We start from the raw sequence: 15431 nt of genomic DNA, 5'->3' as shown, positions 1-15431 counted from the left end.
AAAATAAGGCTTTCTTTTCTATATTTTTAAAAATCTTTTATGCGGTATTTGTAGTCCTTTGAGGTGGTATCGTTTTGGAGATAAATTATGTGAAGGGAAAATTTCCCCCATCTCTGTCTAATACACGCGCTCACGCACGTACCCACCTCCTCATGCACAGACATACCTATTTGTGACTCTTTTTCTCATCAAGAAGGTCTCTGTTTTGGCGGTTGATAAATGTGCACCCTTCTTTCCTTATAATCACAAACATTTTCTTTCTGAAACTAAGTCATCCATTTTTAAATGAACTTCTTGCATAGGTCAATTTACTTGGAATGTCAAAGTATTTACTTTTTCCAAATTCTTCTTTAGAGCAACGACCAAAGAATTCAATTTACTCCCGACGAAGTCATATAGCTACTCCCTATAGAGACCCTGTCATTTCTATTAATGCAATATAAGCCATATCGATATGGAATCTTGATAAAATGTACCTCTGATAAGGTATGAAATAAGTGAGAGGAGTCCGTGGATACATGCAGTACAGGCGGGCACTTTTGCCCCTCCCCTCCACCTTCCCATCCCCACTTGCATTTTCCCTCTTGCTTGTTATACTGGATTTATTAGTGGTTGAGTGGGGGTAATTTTTTTTAGGAATGTCCAGTTCAACCGAATACAATCCACTGATTCGCATTGGTGTTTGGTATCAATATCTTACAGGGTTTATTTGGAAAGAATCAGTAATTGTAACATGTGAAAATTAATCAATTAATTAATTAAAGTCCTTTTAAAAGAACATGATTTTATTAAATCTCGCTATCTCTCTCTCTCTTTCTCTCTCTCTCTCTCTCTCCACGGTAACGAAACATTTGCAAAGCTAACATGCCAAACGAATCAATCAAATGAACTGCCTTAGTCTGTAAATGTATCAAGTCTTATCGAACGTCAATTCGCACAATACTAAATCAAATAGAACTAATCCAAATAATGTAAAGCGGCGATAAGCTCTTGTGAGTTAGTCTCTTGACGTAATGACTTTTAAGCCACCTTCCTACCAAGTTCAGATGGATCGCAAGTGCGCGATCGAGAGGACGCCGGCTATGTTTCCGATTTACTTTGAAATAGCGTGTGCTTTTCCCCCCCCCCAACCGCACTCCAAGGATCCAACTCAATAAGTACGTCCGCTCTGAGCGACATACAGAGGGGAACACCGGCCCGAGTGCAATTAAAAAATCTCGACGCCATAAAGATTGATCAAGATACGCTCTATTTGAAGCTGGTGTGAATTCGGCCTTCAATATTCATTATTTACAACATTTCAAATCGTTGCGACGCCTTCAAGATAAGGTGTTAGTTTCAGGGAGTTAAAAATAAACCCGCGGCCTAAGAGGCACACAGTGGATTGGGTTGTCGTCAGTTTTATTCCGAACCTGCCGGAGAAATGTAGAAAGGTGTAAACTCAGGTGAAAAAAAGGGGCTCCAACCATCAAACAGGTGCCAATGTGTAGATTGGAGCGGATTACTAACTAAGATATAATGGAGTTGCTCCCAGTCTTCTTTTATGGTGTTTTCTTGTATTAATTATTTGAAATACGTGTTGTTTTGGAGTTTCACTCGGAAGGACGAATGCTAACGTTCATTATGAGCTTGGAGAAGCTCGTGATCAAAACAGTTAGGCCTTCTAAGGTATGTTTAATCTTAATATATTTTCAATCACGCGGGGCATTTTTTCCAGATATTTCTGACTTATAATATAATTTCGCCATTATTTCAACTGTTTCTGTAAATAATTCGATGTAAAACTTTTTCTTTGATATTTCATTTCACGTGAATGCCATGAAGTCTCCAATACAATACGATAGTTAAGTTTCAAATGTATTTTTATAGCAATTTATCAGTTCAGTGACGCACTGACTGGAGGTCGTTTTCTGTATAAAAGCACCTTAACAAAATAAAAGAGCGTGAGATAGAGAGATCAAATAGATTTAATTAAGAAGATTTCCTAACCTTCGACAATTTTAGAATACTTTCCAGACATCAAGTTGTGTAGTTACAAACTTTATTAGATATGCCCTATACTAATAGGCGGTTTCAGGAATGTATAACCGTTAAACCGAAATCTCTAGAATCAGCCTGGAAAATGCCCGCAAAAGGCAATTTATTACGAGGTGTGAGGATCGCATTCGGAGCCTGTGAAATCCAAAATATGTTATGTTTCCGTAGATCTGTGATTATGTTTTTTGTTGTATTCATAATAGACAAGAAATCATATTAACACATCCTTGGTACTTTCTGTCCCCATTTTTCCTTCTTTCTCCCATGGCCACTTTGTTAAAATGGCAGTTTTTAAACACTTTGTTACAGGGGCAAAAATGGGTGTAGTTTGTTTTTTGAGAGATAAACAAAAGCTATCCAAAGAGAAGAAGGACGATTGCAGACAATCAAAATCTCCTGTCTTTTCACTGACTTATAGACTTATAGGCCTACCCCAGACGTGCTGGATGGTACATTTTCCAATGATATCACTGATGAATATTTCCTATTTTTTTTTCAGAGCTTCAAGCAAAACTAATCTACCTAATCGACAGCAAAGACGAGCATCCGTTCATCGAAACGGCGAGCATCAGATTGCCTGGATTCTTATCAGGAAAACGACACCAGTTATATAAGGGACTGGTCTTACAAAAATAACGGCCAAGAAAGCGTTATTTTTTTAATGAGCGCTGGAACGCTTTTAAGGCCACTTTGATTAGACTACATGTTTAGAAAAGAAGCAGACTTTGTTAAATATAGGCCTATAAGATATCACTCACGGCGCTATGCCACAGATCACGAACAGAAAATTGGTCCGAGACACAAACAACTGTCCAATCGGAAAGGGATCCGTATTCAATTCAGTTCTAGACATCAGTTTCGCTGCTCGGAGACGCGCCGAAAAACTAAACGAAGGCGAGGCGGAAAAATTCAAAATGGTGAACAAAGTGATGGAGAAATATCAACATTCACAAGAAGTAATAAACAACAGGGCTATCGAAAGAATTAATAAGTCTTTAAGAGAAATGGAGGCATACAAGCGCGTTCTTCAGTCGGACTACAGAGCGAACCACTTTGATACGCTGAGACTCGGATATAAGCCAGGACAATCGAAGACTCCCGAAAACGCACGGAAAGTCAAATACGAAACGCGGGTATACAACTCGGGATTTTCTCTGAGAAATTTCAGGCCCGAGGTTGAGAGAAAGTTAAAAGAGATGGACCCAGAAGAACAAGCGAGCAAATTCAAGCAAAAACTTTTGGAAAAGTTTCGCAGACAAAGTGAGGTTTCTTGTGACAACTGCAGGCGGCTCTCTGTTACATCCGACGGAAATTTCCGAAGTCGGCGCGTAAGCTCATTGCCGTCAATCTTCGGAGCTGAACGACAGCCGCCGATAAGACCCGACTGCCTGGACGCCATAGAAACTGTACAAAACCTTAACAACCCAGACAGGAATCCACTAGTCACTCAGATGAAACCTGACACGTGACAGGGTTATATGAACATATTTATCAAATTGGTTAACTTGTAAATCAGGTGTCAAAAGTTTAGATGTGGTTGCTCCGTTATATAACACAAGCACTGACAACGAAAAACAAAAGCTTTTTACTCGATAAAAGACAACAAGCACAAATAATTATTTTTAACCAAAATTCCTCTAAGTGAATTATCTCCTGTCGTGTTATTTACCGAGTCGCAATCTTGGCTCTTGCTCCTAAGCCTCTAGCACTTGAGTTACCAGGGCATTCACACGCTCTTATGAAATGATGCGTATCAGAATGGGCCCTCTATTGAACACGGGGCCAATACAATCATTGGTGTTAATTAAACGATGTGTATTCCGTTCATTTCTTATTTCCCTTCCTTTGTCTTCTCGTCTTTAATGACGGGTTTGGATCATTTCGTGGTCGCATTTTCGAAAGGTTGTAAGTTACAAATTATTGTAAATTTTCACATAAGTCCGATTGTTAACACAAGTTGGTGTTCTCGAAGGTATGTAAGTAGCAAACTCTTGTAAATATGCAACTAATTTACAACTGCTAGATTTATGTTGTCATCTCCGAACGATATTGAAGGGCTTGTGCCCGAATTTTGTACCGATTTAGATCGTGTTTCCGCTTAAATTGGGTGACCCAAACTCGGCACAAAATGTGTAGGCCCTATAGTGTGTACGGCTCGGTGCGATCCAACTAGAAAACCAACATCGCTTACTGCTAAAATGGGTGGTGCAGAGCTGGGTAGGCTGGACTTTATTGAACGCACGAGTTTTAAGTTAAAATTAGCACTGCGTGTCAGGACATTTCTATTCCTATTACAATCGATGTTTTCAAATTAAATATTAAAAAGTCACATATCTTGGTTACCTTTGTTTATTCGTTTCAAAATGAACATTTTCAAAAAGTTTTTAACAAAAATATCGAGAATTAAGAATATTTTTTCCCTTTTCATACAAAGATTGAGACACATACCACAATAATCAGAACGTTTTTTTATGATCCAATTTAACACTCTTACAGGCAAAAATGTAATGTCCGCAACGGATGATTTTTTCTCCGCCGACCTGTGTTACAATTTCAGTCTAGATCGTCCCTCGAAATGTGGGTCAGTTAGAACAACCCTTTTTTTGCTTAAAATAATTTTTTTCTCATCATTAACAAAAAAAAACATCAAGCATTTCCCGTGCTTTCTCATCGGGTGCGACTAGTGACTGCATTCCGAAGTAAACCATGGTGCACTGCTGTCTCCCCCACCCCAAGCGAAAAAAAGTGTGATTGTGTTAGATGTGACAACAGTTCTTACAGCAGTTAACACATTCTTGTGCTTTCCTCATGGATGTAAATTACCAAGTAAATTACCCAATACTTGGTCGCAGATTACAGATACGTATTTCGCTATTCATGCTCAGCCAAGAGACTTTTAGAGAAGTAAGCCCTTATAATATTGTCTTCAAGCCAAATTACAGCAATTACAAAAATATATATACATGATCATAGTGCAAAAGTTTCCAATTGTCCTGCCAAAGCAAACTTACTCTTTGGGCAGATTTGTAAATTCCAGGCACTTGAACTTTTTCGATGATTCATTCCTAATTATGACACTTGACTATTAACAGATGTACAAAAACCTAAGAATCTCTTTAGCTAAAAAATAAATTTCCATCATTTATCTATAAGGATAAAAACCTTAACATAGAGAATCAAACAACAAAATGATTCAGAAAAAATATATACAAGATATACAAGAATTTAAATTTAAAAAAAAATTAAATTAACAAAATACAACTTATTACCCTAAACATTTGACAAACAAAAATGAAAGTATTATTTGAAGACTTAATCCCCTAAAGCTAAAAACTATTTTTGAAAAAATAGAAACATGCTAAAATGACTGATATGAAAGCAATGTGGTTATCAAGAATATCCTCTGCTTGGCAGATGTACATTTAACTTTATGTAATAAATATCTGATAGAGCTCAGAGTCCACTGACTTGTGCAATTTACTTGTTAATAAATTATATATATATATAAATGCCCCCCACCTGGCACTCAATTTGGAAATACTGAGAATTGATTATACATTTTTGTAAAATCATCTTTTAATTTACTAACCTTCCCTTTTCATTCTTCATTAAAATATTATTAATGCACCCATTGAAGAGGTATTTACAAAAGTACTGAATGAGCATTAACTGCTGACAAGCATTAGCTTGTTTAAGTCACAGCAATGTTTTTGATTTGATTAACAAAAACTTGCATTCCCTTTGTTTTCAAAGTGAAAGTTCTGAAGGGAGCTGTTTAAGAGAGACCTCTGTGAAATTCGGCCAAGGTTTACTGAAAATATTTAATAGCAAAACTGCCATTCTAAGAATTCAGTCATTCTGTTACCCACAGCCTAAGGTCTTTTGATAAGCCATTTTGTTACCCTAATGTTTATTGGTTGGTCCTCTTGTAACCTTGATGTTTATTGGCTGGCAGCAAGTTTCTGGAACTTTGGTTGACAAGCCTCCTCTGGAAAAGGGAGGTGGAAAAGTAAATAAAGCATTCATTTACTACAACACTATTTTATTGGTTGCCGTCTTATAAACTGATTTAGAGTGAGAAATTGAGAAGGAAAGCTCAAAGATATTTTGAAGTGCAAAGCAGCAGTTTTGAACACTGTAAAATGTTCAAATATATGTGTATGCAAGCATGCAGACACTTGTGTACTTGAATAACTCAAGTAGAGAAAAATTGCAAGTTGCCATTAACCCTCAAAAAACAAAAATTTAAAACAAAACTACAAAAGAAGTACAAGCAGTTCTTACCTTGCTGAACGGCTCCATCGCTTCTACTTTCTGCCATACTGCACATGCGATCTACAATCTCCCACAGGACCGTTTCCTTCGGGAACTCGTTGTCGACCAGATTGACGAGATAATAGTTGTCGTGAAAGTATCTAATCAGTTCTTGGGACCTGGATCCCTCAGGGTAAAGGTCAGCCCATGGGTTCAACCACAACATGAAGGCTTCGTCCTTAAAGGATAATGACATTTCAGTCAGTCGGCGGATATGGCAGACACGGTGCTGTTAACACCAGTGCAAGTAAGAGAATGGTTGGTATTTGTGGCTTATTTTTTAACATTAAAATAATCATTATTACTTGAAACAAAAATTAACTGCCCTACACTTATATGACATTAAGATATGTATAACTATATGTACAGCCTCCACCCGAGATATGAAATATAAGACAAGAAGGAAATGTCCATTTGCTCACATAAAGGAGGAGAGTATATGTATATATATAAAGCACTTATTTCAAATAAATGAATGGTTAATCATTCTCATTTAGCTTTGATAAAATTGCTTAATTAAAAATCTTTTATGGTTATCAATTGAATTTCTCTGTTTCCTGTTCAAAATTCCTGTAAAATTCATTTCAGAAGATCTATTCATTTAACAAGAATTTTCTCTTTATGGGACATGCATGCACACATATACACACTCACAGAAATAGGGCAACTATATAAAGCATACACATCTACACTCTTTCAAAAGTAACTATAACCATTTATCAAATACACTCGTAATATAATGTTTTCAATAACAGAAACATACATGTCAATATACAAACATACTAAAAAACTAAATGTTTCATATTTCTACAATTTATTATAACTAAGATTAACCCATTAACAGCTTTGTGGGCTTTTTATGATTTGTGATTTTGGATAGATTTAATAAAAGGGTTAATACTCGAAATCAAACATTTTTTTTGTGTGTGTCAGGCTAACAGTCAGCAAGGCAGTGACAGATTTGACTGCAGATCTGCTTGAACACACTGACCACCAACCAAACTGACCAAGGAGAGTATGTGCAAGTTCAGATCTCCAATCATAAAAATAAGCCACTTGTAATTCATTTTAGTGTTTTTTCCAACTTATATGGTGTGAACAAGGTGTCCAGTCCATTGAAACCGAATAATATTTTTTAAAATAAACAAATAAGAAAAAGTTAAGAAGTCAGGTGCTGTAATTAGATATCTTATGCCCATGTATTTTTAACAGCTGTTAATAAGGTTAATTCTTTACTAACTATAACTTTAATTTGTAGCATTGACATCCGAATACCTCAGTAAGAGCTGATGAGACATTGGATCATGTGACAGTCATGTGACAGCCGTTGAGTCATGTGACATGGCCATGGTGGCTTAAGCTGGCGGAGAGGCTGGTGTCAGCTCCTTATGACACAGACAAACACTGATAAACTAACAAACACCAGAACTTGCTCATACCATTTGATCCCACCAGAACATATACCACCTCTCACAAACAATACTTTGAGTGTGAAACCCATTCCTTTCTAAATTAAGTTATATGTCAGCTTTTTGCTAGAAGCCATAAAAACTTGCTTTAGGACCCTGCTGTAAAAGCTTTGGAAGGAATGTTCGATAATAGAAGCATATTTGCAGAATGATTTTTGGACCAATTTTGGTCAAAAGCCAAAAATCACTCATTAGACCAGGACATAAAGAAGGTTAGTTTTGAAAGTTACGCCCAAAAATAGTACTGTAAGTTATGATTTAAGCACACATTCAACAAAACCATCTTGCACCCCAGATGTCAAGATTACACACAAAAGTCACTTCAAACACACAAATTCCTGGAATGTATCTGCATATTTTAGTTAGCAACACCAACTGGGAAGCAACATACAAATACATTAAAAAATAAATAGATAAATAAATGTGTAAAATCAGAGGAAAAAACCCTACAGAACAGAGCATGTATAACAACATCAAAGTGTAGATATCAAACATAGACAAGAAGTCACAAGCTAAACTATGAAATTAAGAATCTATGTTCATGCAAAGATATCAAATTTAATGAATGTAAACATCACTTGCATATTCCTAAATCCTGTATAAAATTAAGAAATTTGCATAACTGGCCCAGTCTCTCAAGAGTGGTGAGAAAGTAGCTAAAATTTTCATGCAAGCAGTAAATTTCCCTTCATGTCCAAAATCCCCATACAAACAAAAATGTTAACAGAAATGACAGATGAACCTGAACCAAATAAGCACTACTACTAATGAAAAATAAATAAATAAATAAATAAAAAATAAATAAAAAGCAATCACAGACAAGATTCTGACTCTATTACCAAAATGTGGTAGTTGAGAAAACAGAAATATAGAAGCAATCTTTACCTTCCACGCCTTGAATGCTACAGGATCCACCACAGTTGGCTGGATGATTTCTCTCCCAGGGAACACTCCCCATGTTACAGCTATGGGCTTGTGTTCATCACAATTTGTGTAGTCTGCTTCGCCCTGAAGACAATAAATTATTTCCTAAGTCAGTCTGTGTTGAACTTTTAAGGCTACAAGCAAGTTGGAGCAATCAGGATCTAAGGGACAGATAAAAATGAGTTTTGCCAACCAAGCTGATGCACAGTCATTGATTTGATTTGAGATAATGTCACATTCATAATCAATTAAGTTAAATGAGAATGAAAACATTAAAAAAAAAATGAATAAAAAACAAATATAAATTTGCATGGAATGCACTTTATATTTCAAAGGGACAATCAAGACATGTACAATTGAGAAGATTATCTAATATCGAAATATTTTGTAGAGAAATGACAGTGTAGCTTTGTCAGTACAAAAAAGTAAAAATCTTACTGTGCAGTTGACAATGTGGTAGTTGACCAGGGGATATTCTGGCAAAATTTCCTTCAAGCAATCAACTTTTTCTTTGGATACAAAAAATTCCAAATATGCCTGAAAAAAAGAAGAAAAAAGATGGAATTCATTTTAACAGGTTTCAGTAAGTCTTAAGTATAATTAACTGCTGTAAAAAAGTTCATACTGTTCAGATAGAAATTTAGGGTCATCAGTACATGTTGCATAGTGTTCCAAACGTTATATATATTTTACCTTGAAATAAATAAAAAATTCAGATACCATAGGAAAAGTGTAAATGCTCAGATACTTCTAGCAAAAACTCAAATCTGTTTAAAAAATAAGGGATTGGGGATTTTTTTCTTTTAAACAAAGCATAAAACATGAAAAGAAACAAGCAGTATTTGAAAAGTGATTTCAACAGGAAAGTAAAGACAAGACAAAATGTTTGTCACTGACCTGACCAAAAGTTCACTTTATTTTTTGGATGGACGACCCTTACCTTCTGGAAGATGTACCCATCATGGCTCCCCCATCCCACGGCAGGGTCTGTGGAGGGGACGCAGTTAATTCTTGGTTGAGAATTGATGGTCAGCACCCCTTTCCTGTTAATGGAGGCTAGTTCTGAGCTGATGAGGCTGGTCTCCAGGGTGACCTCGTCATCCTCCCATGGTAGCCTGGTAACCTGGGGTGCAGATAAAATAAGGAATATGAAGAATTTTTTTTGTGTATGTGTGTTGAGAAGAAAATACAGTTTGGAGACCCTACTGAAAATAATACATCTTGCATGTAGGAAAAAAATGTTGTTTTTAAATCCCCACTGGAAATGATATATTTTGTGCTTGCAGAAGAAAAAAAAAAAATAATAATAAACATAAAGAAGTAAAACCCTGAAGTTAGTGAATATGCAAGACTCAATCTTGTCCTTAAAAATGTGTTAGATGTGACAGTGTTGAGATCAGATTGTATTCTAGGTTTTCACCTTCACACCATCGTCATATGCCTCCCCAGTGATATAGTGGTAGAAAACATCCCAAACATCCTCTTCACTATTCAGTTCTTTTTTCCACATAGACATCAACTCTTCATGTGAAGATTTACTGGTAAGATAGAATGGGTAATGGTCCTTCAAGGCCCCAAAGGCCGCTGAGGATGAATCTCCCCATCTGCCATTAGGGAAATCCTCCCAGTCTGATGTACGCTGAACATAGCTCTTCTGGCGCGCCCTCCAGAATATCGGCCTCACGTCCTCCATACAGCGGATGTGATTGGCCGTTGGTTTCCATGGCAACATTCTCTTTGGTTCCTCACACCACATTCCAAGTCTCTTCAGAACAGAAACAGTGGCGACCTCTCTGTTTAAGGTGTAAAAATGGAGGCCAGGCGCTCCTTTTGCGGCAAGGATTTCTGAACACATTCTGTATGCAATGTCAATACCCCAGTTCCTGATTGCCTCATCGTTGTCTTTGATAGGTATCACCTCGTCCAAAATTTCTTGTGGGATCTCCATTTTAGACAAACGTGTGATATGGCGAAGTGACTGATAAGACTGAAAAACAAGTTTAGATAGGAATAAGATATACAAGCCACATGGACAGATTCCACTTATCAATGATTGGGGGGGGGGGGGGGGGGCAGTTAAAAACACAGCTATAAAATTGTTGATTGAAATATATAAATATACTAGGAACAGAAGTGTAAATAATTTCAGACTTGATTAATTCTAAAACTACAAATACTCAAAGTAAAGTACTTATTCAAGTGAATTACACAATTAGCTAAATGAATTTTTAACTATGAATGTGCTAAGTTGTTTATTAAAAAATACAAGTTAATCAGATATATGACAAAATTGTAAACCACAAATGGACAATTATTATGACTATTATTATCATAAAGGTTAAAACAAGCCTATATATAAGTATGACCCTTGCTCACCTGAAATGGCATTATTCCTGGCAGTATAGGAACTGTAATGCCGATATTCCTGCAGTCCTGCACATACTTCAGGAAAGTCTTTGACTGGAAAATCAGCTGTGTGATTATAAAGTCTGCTCCAGCATCTACTTTCGTTTTTAGGTTCTGAAGGTCAGCCTCGTAGGATTCGCAATCTGGATGCCCACTAGGGTAACCTACACGATGAAATGAAAACTGTGATGATGGATTTTACTATTTACAGTACATTGGACATGACAGTGTATGCTAAAATGTGTCAGGTGTGACGACCATTTGGATGCTACGTTGCATTGTGTGTGGCAGTGTGAATTTCTCTCAGTTTAAGGTATGACAATGTGTTAGGTGTGACAGCCAGTTGGATGTGATATTGTAGGGGGTAAAGATAAAATAACTGGGCATGCCTGTGTGATTTGGCATCTCAGTATAAGGTGTGACAGTACGATGATTGTAACTCATGTAACAATTATGGATGTAATGGGGTATTTTGGTATTGAAGTGTGATATGGACACAACACTGCTTTCTCACCTGCTACACAGATAACAAAATAGTCTCCATAGTGCAGCCTGATAAACCTGACAAGATCTGTGGCATAGTTAAAACCATCTGGCTCTGGTTTCCACTCCTCGCCAAACTTGGCATCTAAAGGGTTAAAAAAAAGGAATTGTATACTGTGTTAAATTATCTCATTCATAAAGATATTATTTTCTTGAGAGTATAATCTAACAGTGCATTATAATTTGGAAAATAGACATGCAATTCTAAAAGCTTTAACTGTATTAAATATGACAGAAAAAATTGACTCAAATCTATAATGTTTTTTCAAAAATTTAGTGCGATACAGTGGGAAACAGTACATACCATCGGTAAATTTTTGTACCTTTGGAGTGTCGGTGTGCCAAGTGTGAGAATGTGTTAAGTGTGACAATGTGTTAGGTGTTACAGTGAGTAAGGGGTGATAACATATCAAATATCCATTCATTTTAATTTTATAAAATAACATATCATGTTTACCTCCTCTCAGAGCAAGAATATTCCTAATACCCAACTCCTTGGCTCTTTCCAGCTGATTAATCATGGTTGCCTTGGATGCACCGATGCAAGTCAGGTGAAGCATGGTTTCCATGCCAACGTAATTCAACATGGTGCCTGCAATGGCTGTGGAGCTGGTGTGCTTGTCCGAGGTCGGGTCTCCCGCAGAGTGCCATGTGATGTCACAGAAGAGGGGACCTCCCAGCAACATGCGCTCAAGCCTGAAAGAGAATACGAGAGACTTCTGGGGGCGTGTTGTGCCAGCTGTAAAAGCACCACCAGGGGGGCTGACATCATCAAGACTTGTCATGCCACTTAGGAAAATTGACCTAAACACTCATTTGCACTCAAGACCTTATTAAAATTAAAACACTGCCAGACTAAACATACTGCCATACTTAACACAAAAGTAACAACACTGAATAAGCAATCTTGTAAAACTGTCATAACTAAAACAGTGTTCAGGAGTTGACAATAAGGTTTTTCTGTCATCCTTTGGGCAAGTGTTCTCCATTACTTGGCCAGAAAAATTCCCACTACCCCAAAAACATTTTTATTTGCTGATAAAAAGATTTACTAAATTCTCCTGCCCCTCCCCTCATCATATAAAATTTTTACGTTATTTTCATGCCAGTCGGGTGATGAAAAAATCAGGCAACTTTGTCAAAAAAAAAAAAACTGCCCATTCATTTAATTATGTGGGATGTGACAATGATAACAGATTGCTTCTTGTGTGATAATTATGCACAACATACCTGGCAACCAAATTTACAGCGCCCTCTTCAGTCTTTGGAGGAAAGAATTCTAGTGAAAAAAACGGTTCGTCATCTGCAATCTTAGCTTTGATACGGTCCATGAGAGAGATATATTTGTATGGCAGGAGGCCTGGAGACTCGGGTCGTGAGGAGTTTGGAGAAGGTGTCGCAGGGGTTCCATTTTGTGGACTCCTGTCTGGAGAGTGCTGAAGATCTTTCATCGTGATTTCTCACCTGAAAATTTTTTTAAAAATTGTTTTATTTTACTGTTATTCATTAAACACATTAAGAATTTATTTAAATGCAAAGATACTATCTTTGTTAATTCAGAGCTATTCAAATTTCATTTTTTTTTAGTTTGAGAGGAAGGTATTGTTGTGAGTGAATAAGTATTAACCATTTTGACTGGATTTCTAGAAAACTGATAATATTAATATACACAACAATGCTGGTTAATATAGGCATCAAATTTGGAAAACGTTGAAAAAATAAATGCAGAAAAAAATCATTTCTATTTGAGTAAAAAAGTTAAATATTCTTTACGGCAGATTATAACTGCACTTTTCACTCAAATTCAAATTTATCACACATTCCTTTTTCTAAAGTAACTTCCTTTTTTCTCTCTTTCACAATATTTTGTGGTTATAATTTTTAGGGAAGTCGTGGGACAAAAGAGACGAGCCGGGGGGGGGGGGGGGGGGGGCAGGTTAGAAAAAACTTCATTTTACCATGTTAGGAAATAACCACATGTAAGGAAATAATTAGGGGGACTGTAATGAATGATCAAATATTACATTATACAATGCTTTGAAAAAAAATAATTAAAAAAAATTTTAAATTACCAATTTAAAAAAAACATTTCAAAAAAAAAATAAAAATAAAAAAAAAGGAAAAGTGTTACATCCATGAAAATTCATGCCATCTTCATAAAAGTAATTAAGAGCTCTATAAATTTAAAAATGACACTTGAGCACCAACATCTTTTTTTACAACTTTTTCCTGAGGTGTGTTCACTTGAGTACATACTTTTTTAAACAGATGAAAGGTGAAAGTTTAAGTATTTTTTAAATTGTAATTGTAAAAAAAAAAAAAAATACAATAATTGTAATTATATTATAACTGATCCTTTCATTATTAAAAAAACTAAGTAATTTAAACTCTGCATAATGTTTTTTTCCCGTTTAATATCAATTTAATTTTCAACAAAAACAAATATCTGTTCAGTTTCTTTTGTAGAGAGAATAGGTCAGCTTACCAAAACAAGCGAACCCTGGGAAAAAAATAATAAAAAGAAAAACAAAGCCATGACACAAAAAAAATTAATGCAAACAATAAAAATAAAATTATAATGCGAGCCCATTAAGTAGTAGACAATGCCTGTCAGTCCTACCGTATTATCTGTTAGCGTGCCGCAGCGTTCTGCAAAAATTTGATCAACTGCCCGGATCCTTCAGACAACCGTGCAAGATTACAAGAGAACGGGCTCATGGAAAAACTCGGCTTATATAGTCAACGAATGACCTCTCAAAATGGCCGCTAGATGGCAGGAAAAATACTTTCCTTACAGGTGGGTATGAGAAAAAGCGCCATCTATATCTCTTGAAACCAGGTCATTTTCATTTAGGTCATCCAATCAGCAGTTTGTTATCACGTGCATTATTAAAAGGCTTTAACATTGACCTGTCTGGGTCACAATAGTGGCCTGGAAAGAGCAATGAACTCGTCCAGTCCAAATGTTACGACAAAAGATGTAACACCGTACACTATCACACCAGTGTCTTGTGACAGTGCAGACGGATGCGATTTACACGTGCAATACTGCACAGCTCAGACATTAGACTTAAATTGTTAAAACGACCTTTGTACCCTCTACAGCAGTAATTATTTATGCCTGTAAGCACCTGCACGTATACATATCGGCACACGAATATGGCATGGTTTTGGGGTATTTATATCACACGAGAGCTATATGTATTCTCATGACATATGTTACTACTACGTCCTACCACTGCATTTATTCCAAGCGACTCTTTGTGCGTACCGAAAGTTTTATTTCCAGAATCTGCTTTAATTGACATGAATGTGAATAATAGAGAGATCGAAAAAAAAATCCTCATGGTAACTTCACGCAAGGAGTTATAACTCCTTGCTTCACGTAAAAAAGTAAAGGAACCCCCATTTGTAAGATATCCATTAACCGTATCAAACAAGGGTGATATATTCAACAGCTTTCTAAAGTTTACCGACACATGTCAACGCTGAAGATGACAATCCTTTTGGTACATTTCCATTGGGTTTGAGATAATGACCACACACCACGTCTTCCGATTGTTATCTGCCCTGAAGTGCCCGTATTCAGCTTGTTGTCCACGAGGCTTCCAGTTGACCTAGATATGCTTGTCTAACCCCAGCTTCACAGTCAGTAAGCTTGGAATGGAAAATTCCAGGAGGAAAATTACAGGACATGCATTGTTTTTAAGCTCGTGTAGTTAAAACATTATTTCTTCA

At 36.4% G+C, this 15431-nt stretch overlaps 1 protein-coding gene and 1 long non-coding RNA gene across 4 annotated transcripts; one reads left to right on the top strand and one right to left on the bottom strand.

Moving 5' to 3' along the window:
* The first annotated feature begins 824 nt into the window (after positions 1 to 824).
* On the top strand, positions 825 to 4121 carry LOC106154847 (uncharacterized). The gene is made up of 2 exons (XR_015331017.1): positions 825 to 1668; positions 2537 to 4121. It is a non-coding gene; the product is annotated as an uncharacterized LOC106154847 (long non-coding RNA).
* A 249-nt stretch (positions 4122 to 4370) lies between these two features.
* Positions 4371 to 15292, bottom strand: LOC106154846 (methylenetetrahydrofolate reductase (NADPH)). 3 transcript variants are annotated; one of them, XM_086995237.1, is made up of 11 exons: positions 15167 to 15292; positions 12924 to 13157; positions 12151 to 12389; positions 11665 to 11778; positions 11121 to 11314; positions 10165 to 10731; positions 9685 to 9867; positions 9183 to 9281; positions 8706 to 8828; positions 6322 to 6529; positions 4371 to 6025 (listed from the first exon to the last, which is right to left on the bottom strand). In XM_086995237.1, exons 2-11 carry the CDS (start codon positions 13142 to 13144, stop codon positions 5979 to 5981), a joined length of 1995 nt encoding a protein of 664 aa, XP_086851363.1. In that variant the 5' UTR covers positions 13145 to 13157; positions 15167 to 15292; the 3' UTR covers positions 4371 to 5978. The 3 variants fall into 3 exon arrangements, 2 of the variants coding, with proteins under 2 accessions (XP_086851363.1, XP_086851362.1); XM_086995236.1 differs by lacking the exon at positions 15167 to 15292 and adding an exon at positions 14314 to 14489; XR_015331016.1 differs by lacking the exons at positions 4371 to 6025; positions 15167 to 15292 and adding exons at positions 7627 to 7736; positions 14314 to 14489 and having other exon boundaries at positions 6359 to 6529.
* Positions 15293 to 15431: the final 139 nt, after the last annotated feature.

The sequence above is a fragment of the Lingula anatina genome, chromosome 9 (genome assembly GCF_051362555.1).
Source record: "Lingula anatina isolate TDL-2025a chromosome 9, LinAna3.0, whole genome shotgun sequence".
NCBI classification, from domain to species: Eukaryota; Metazoa; Brachiopoda; class Lingulata; order Lingulida; family Lingulidae; genus Lingula; species Lingula anatina.
This window is presented reverse-complemented; position numbering and strand designations above follow the sequence as displayed.

Bases quoted from the DNA above. Each gene is read 5' to 3' on its own strand.
- LOC106154846 (XM_086995237.1), bottom strand. From the start codon at position 13,144: ATGAAAGATCTTCAGCACTCTCCAGACAGGAGTCCACAAAATGGAACC. The intron at 11,315-11,664 runs GTGAGAAAGCAG...TTCATCGTGTAG, and splicing joins TTTTGTTATCTGTGTAGCAG to GTTACCCTAGTGGGCATCCA. The intron at 6,530-8,705 runs GTAAAGATTGCT...TTATCCTTTAAG, and splicing joins TAGCATTCAAGGCGTGGAAG to GACGAAGCCTTCATGTTGTG.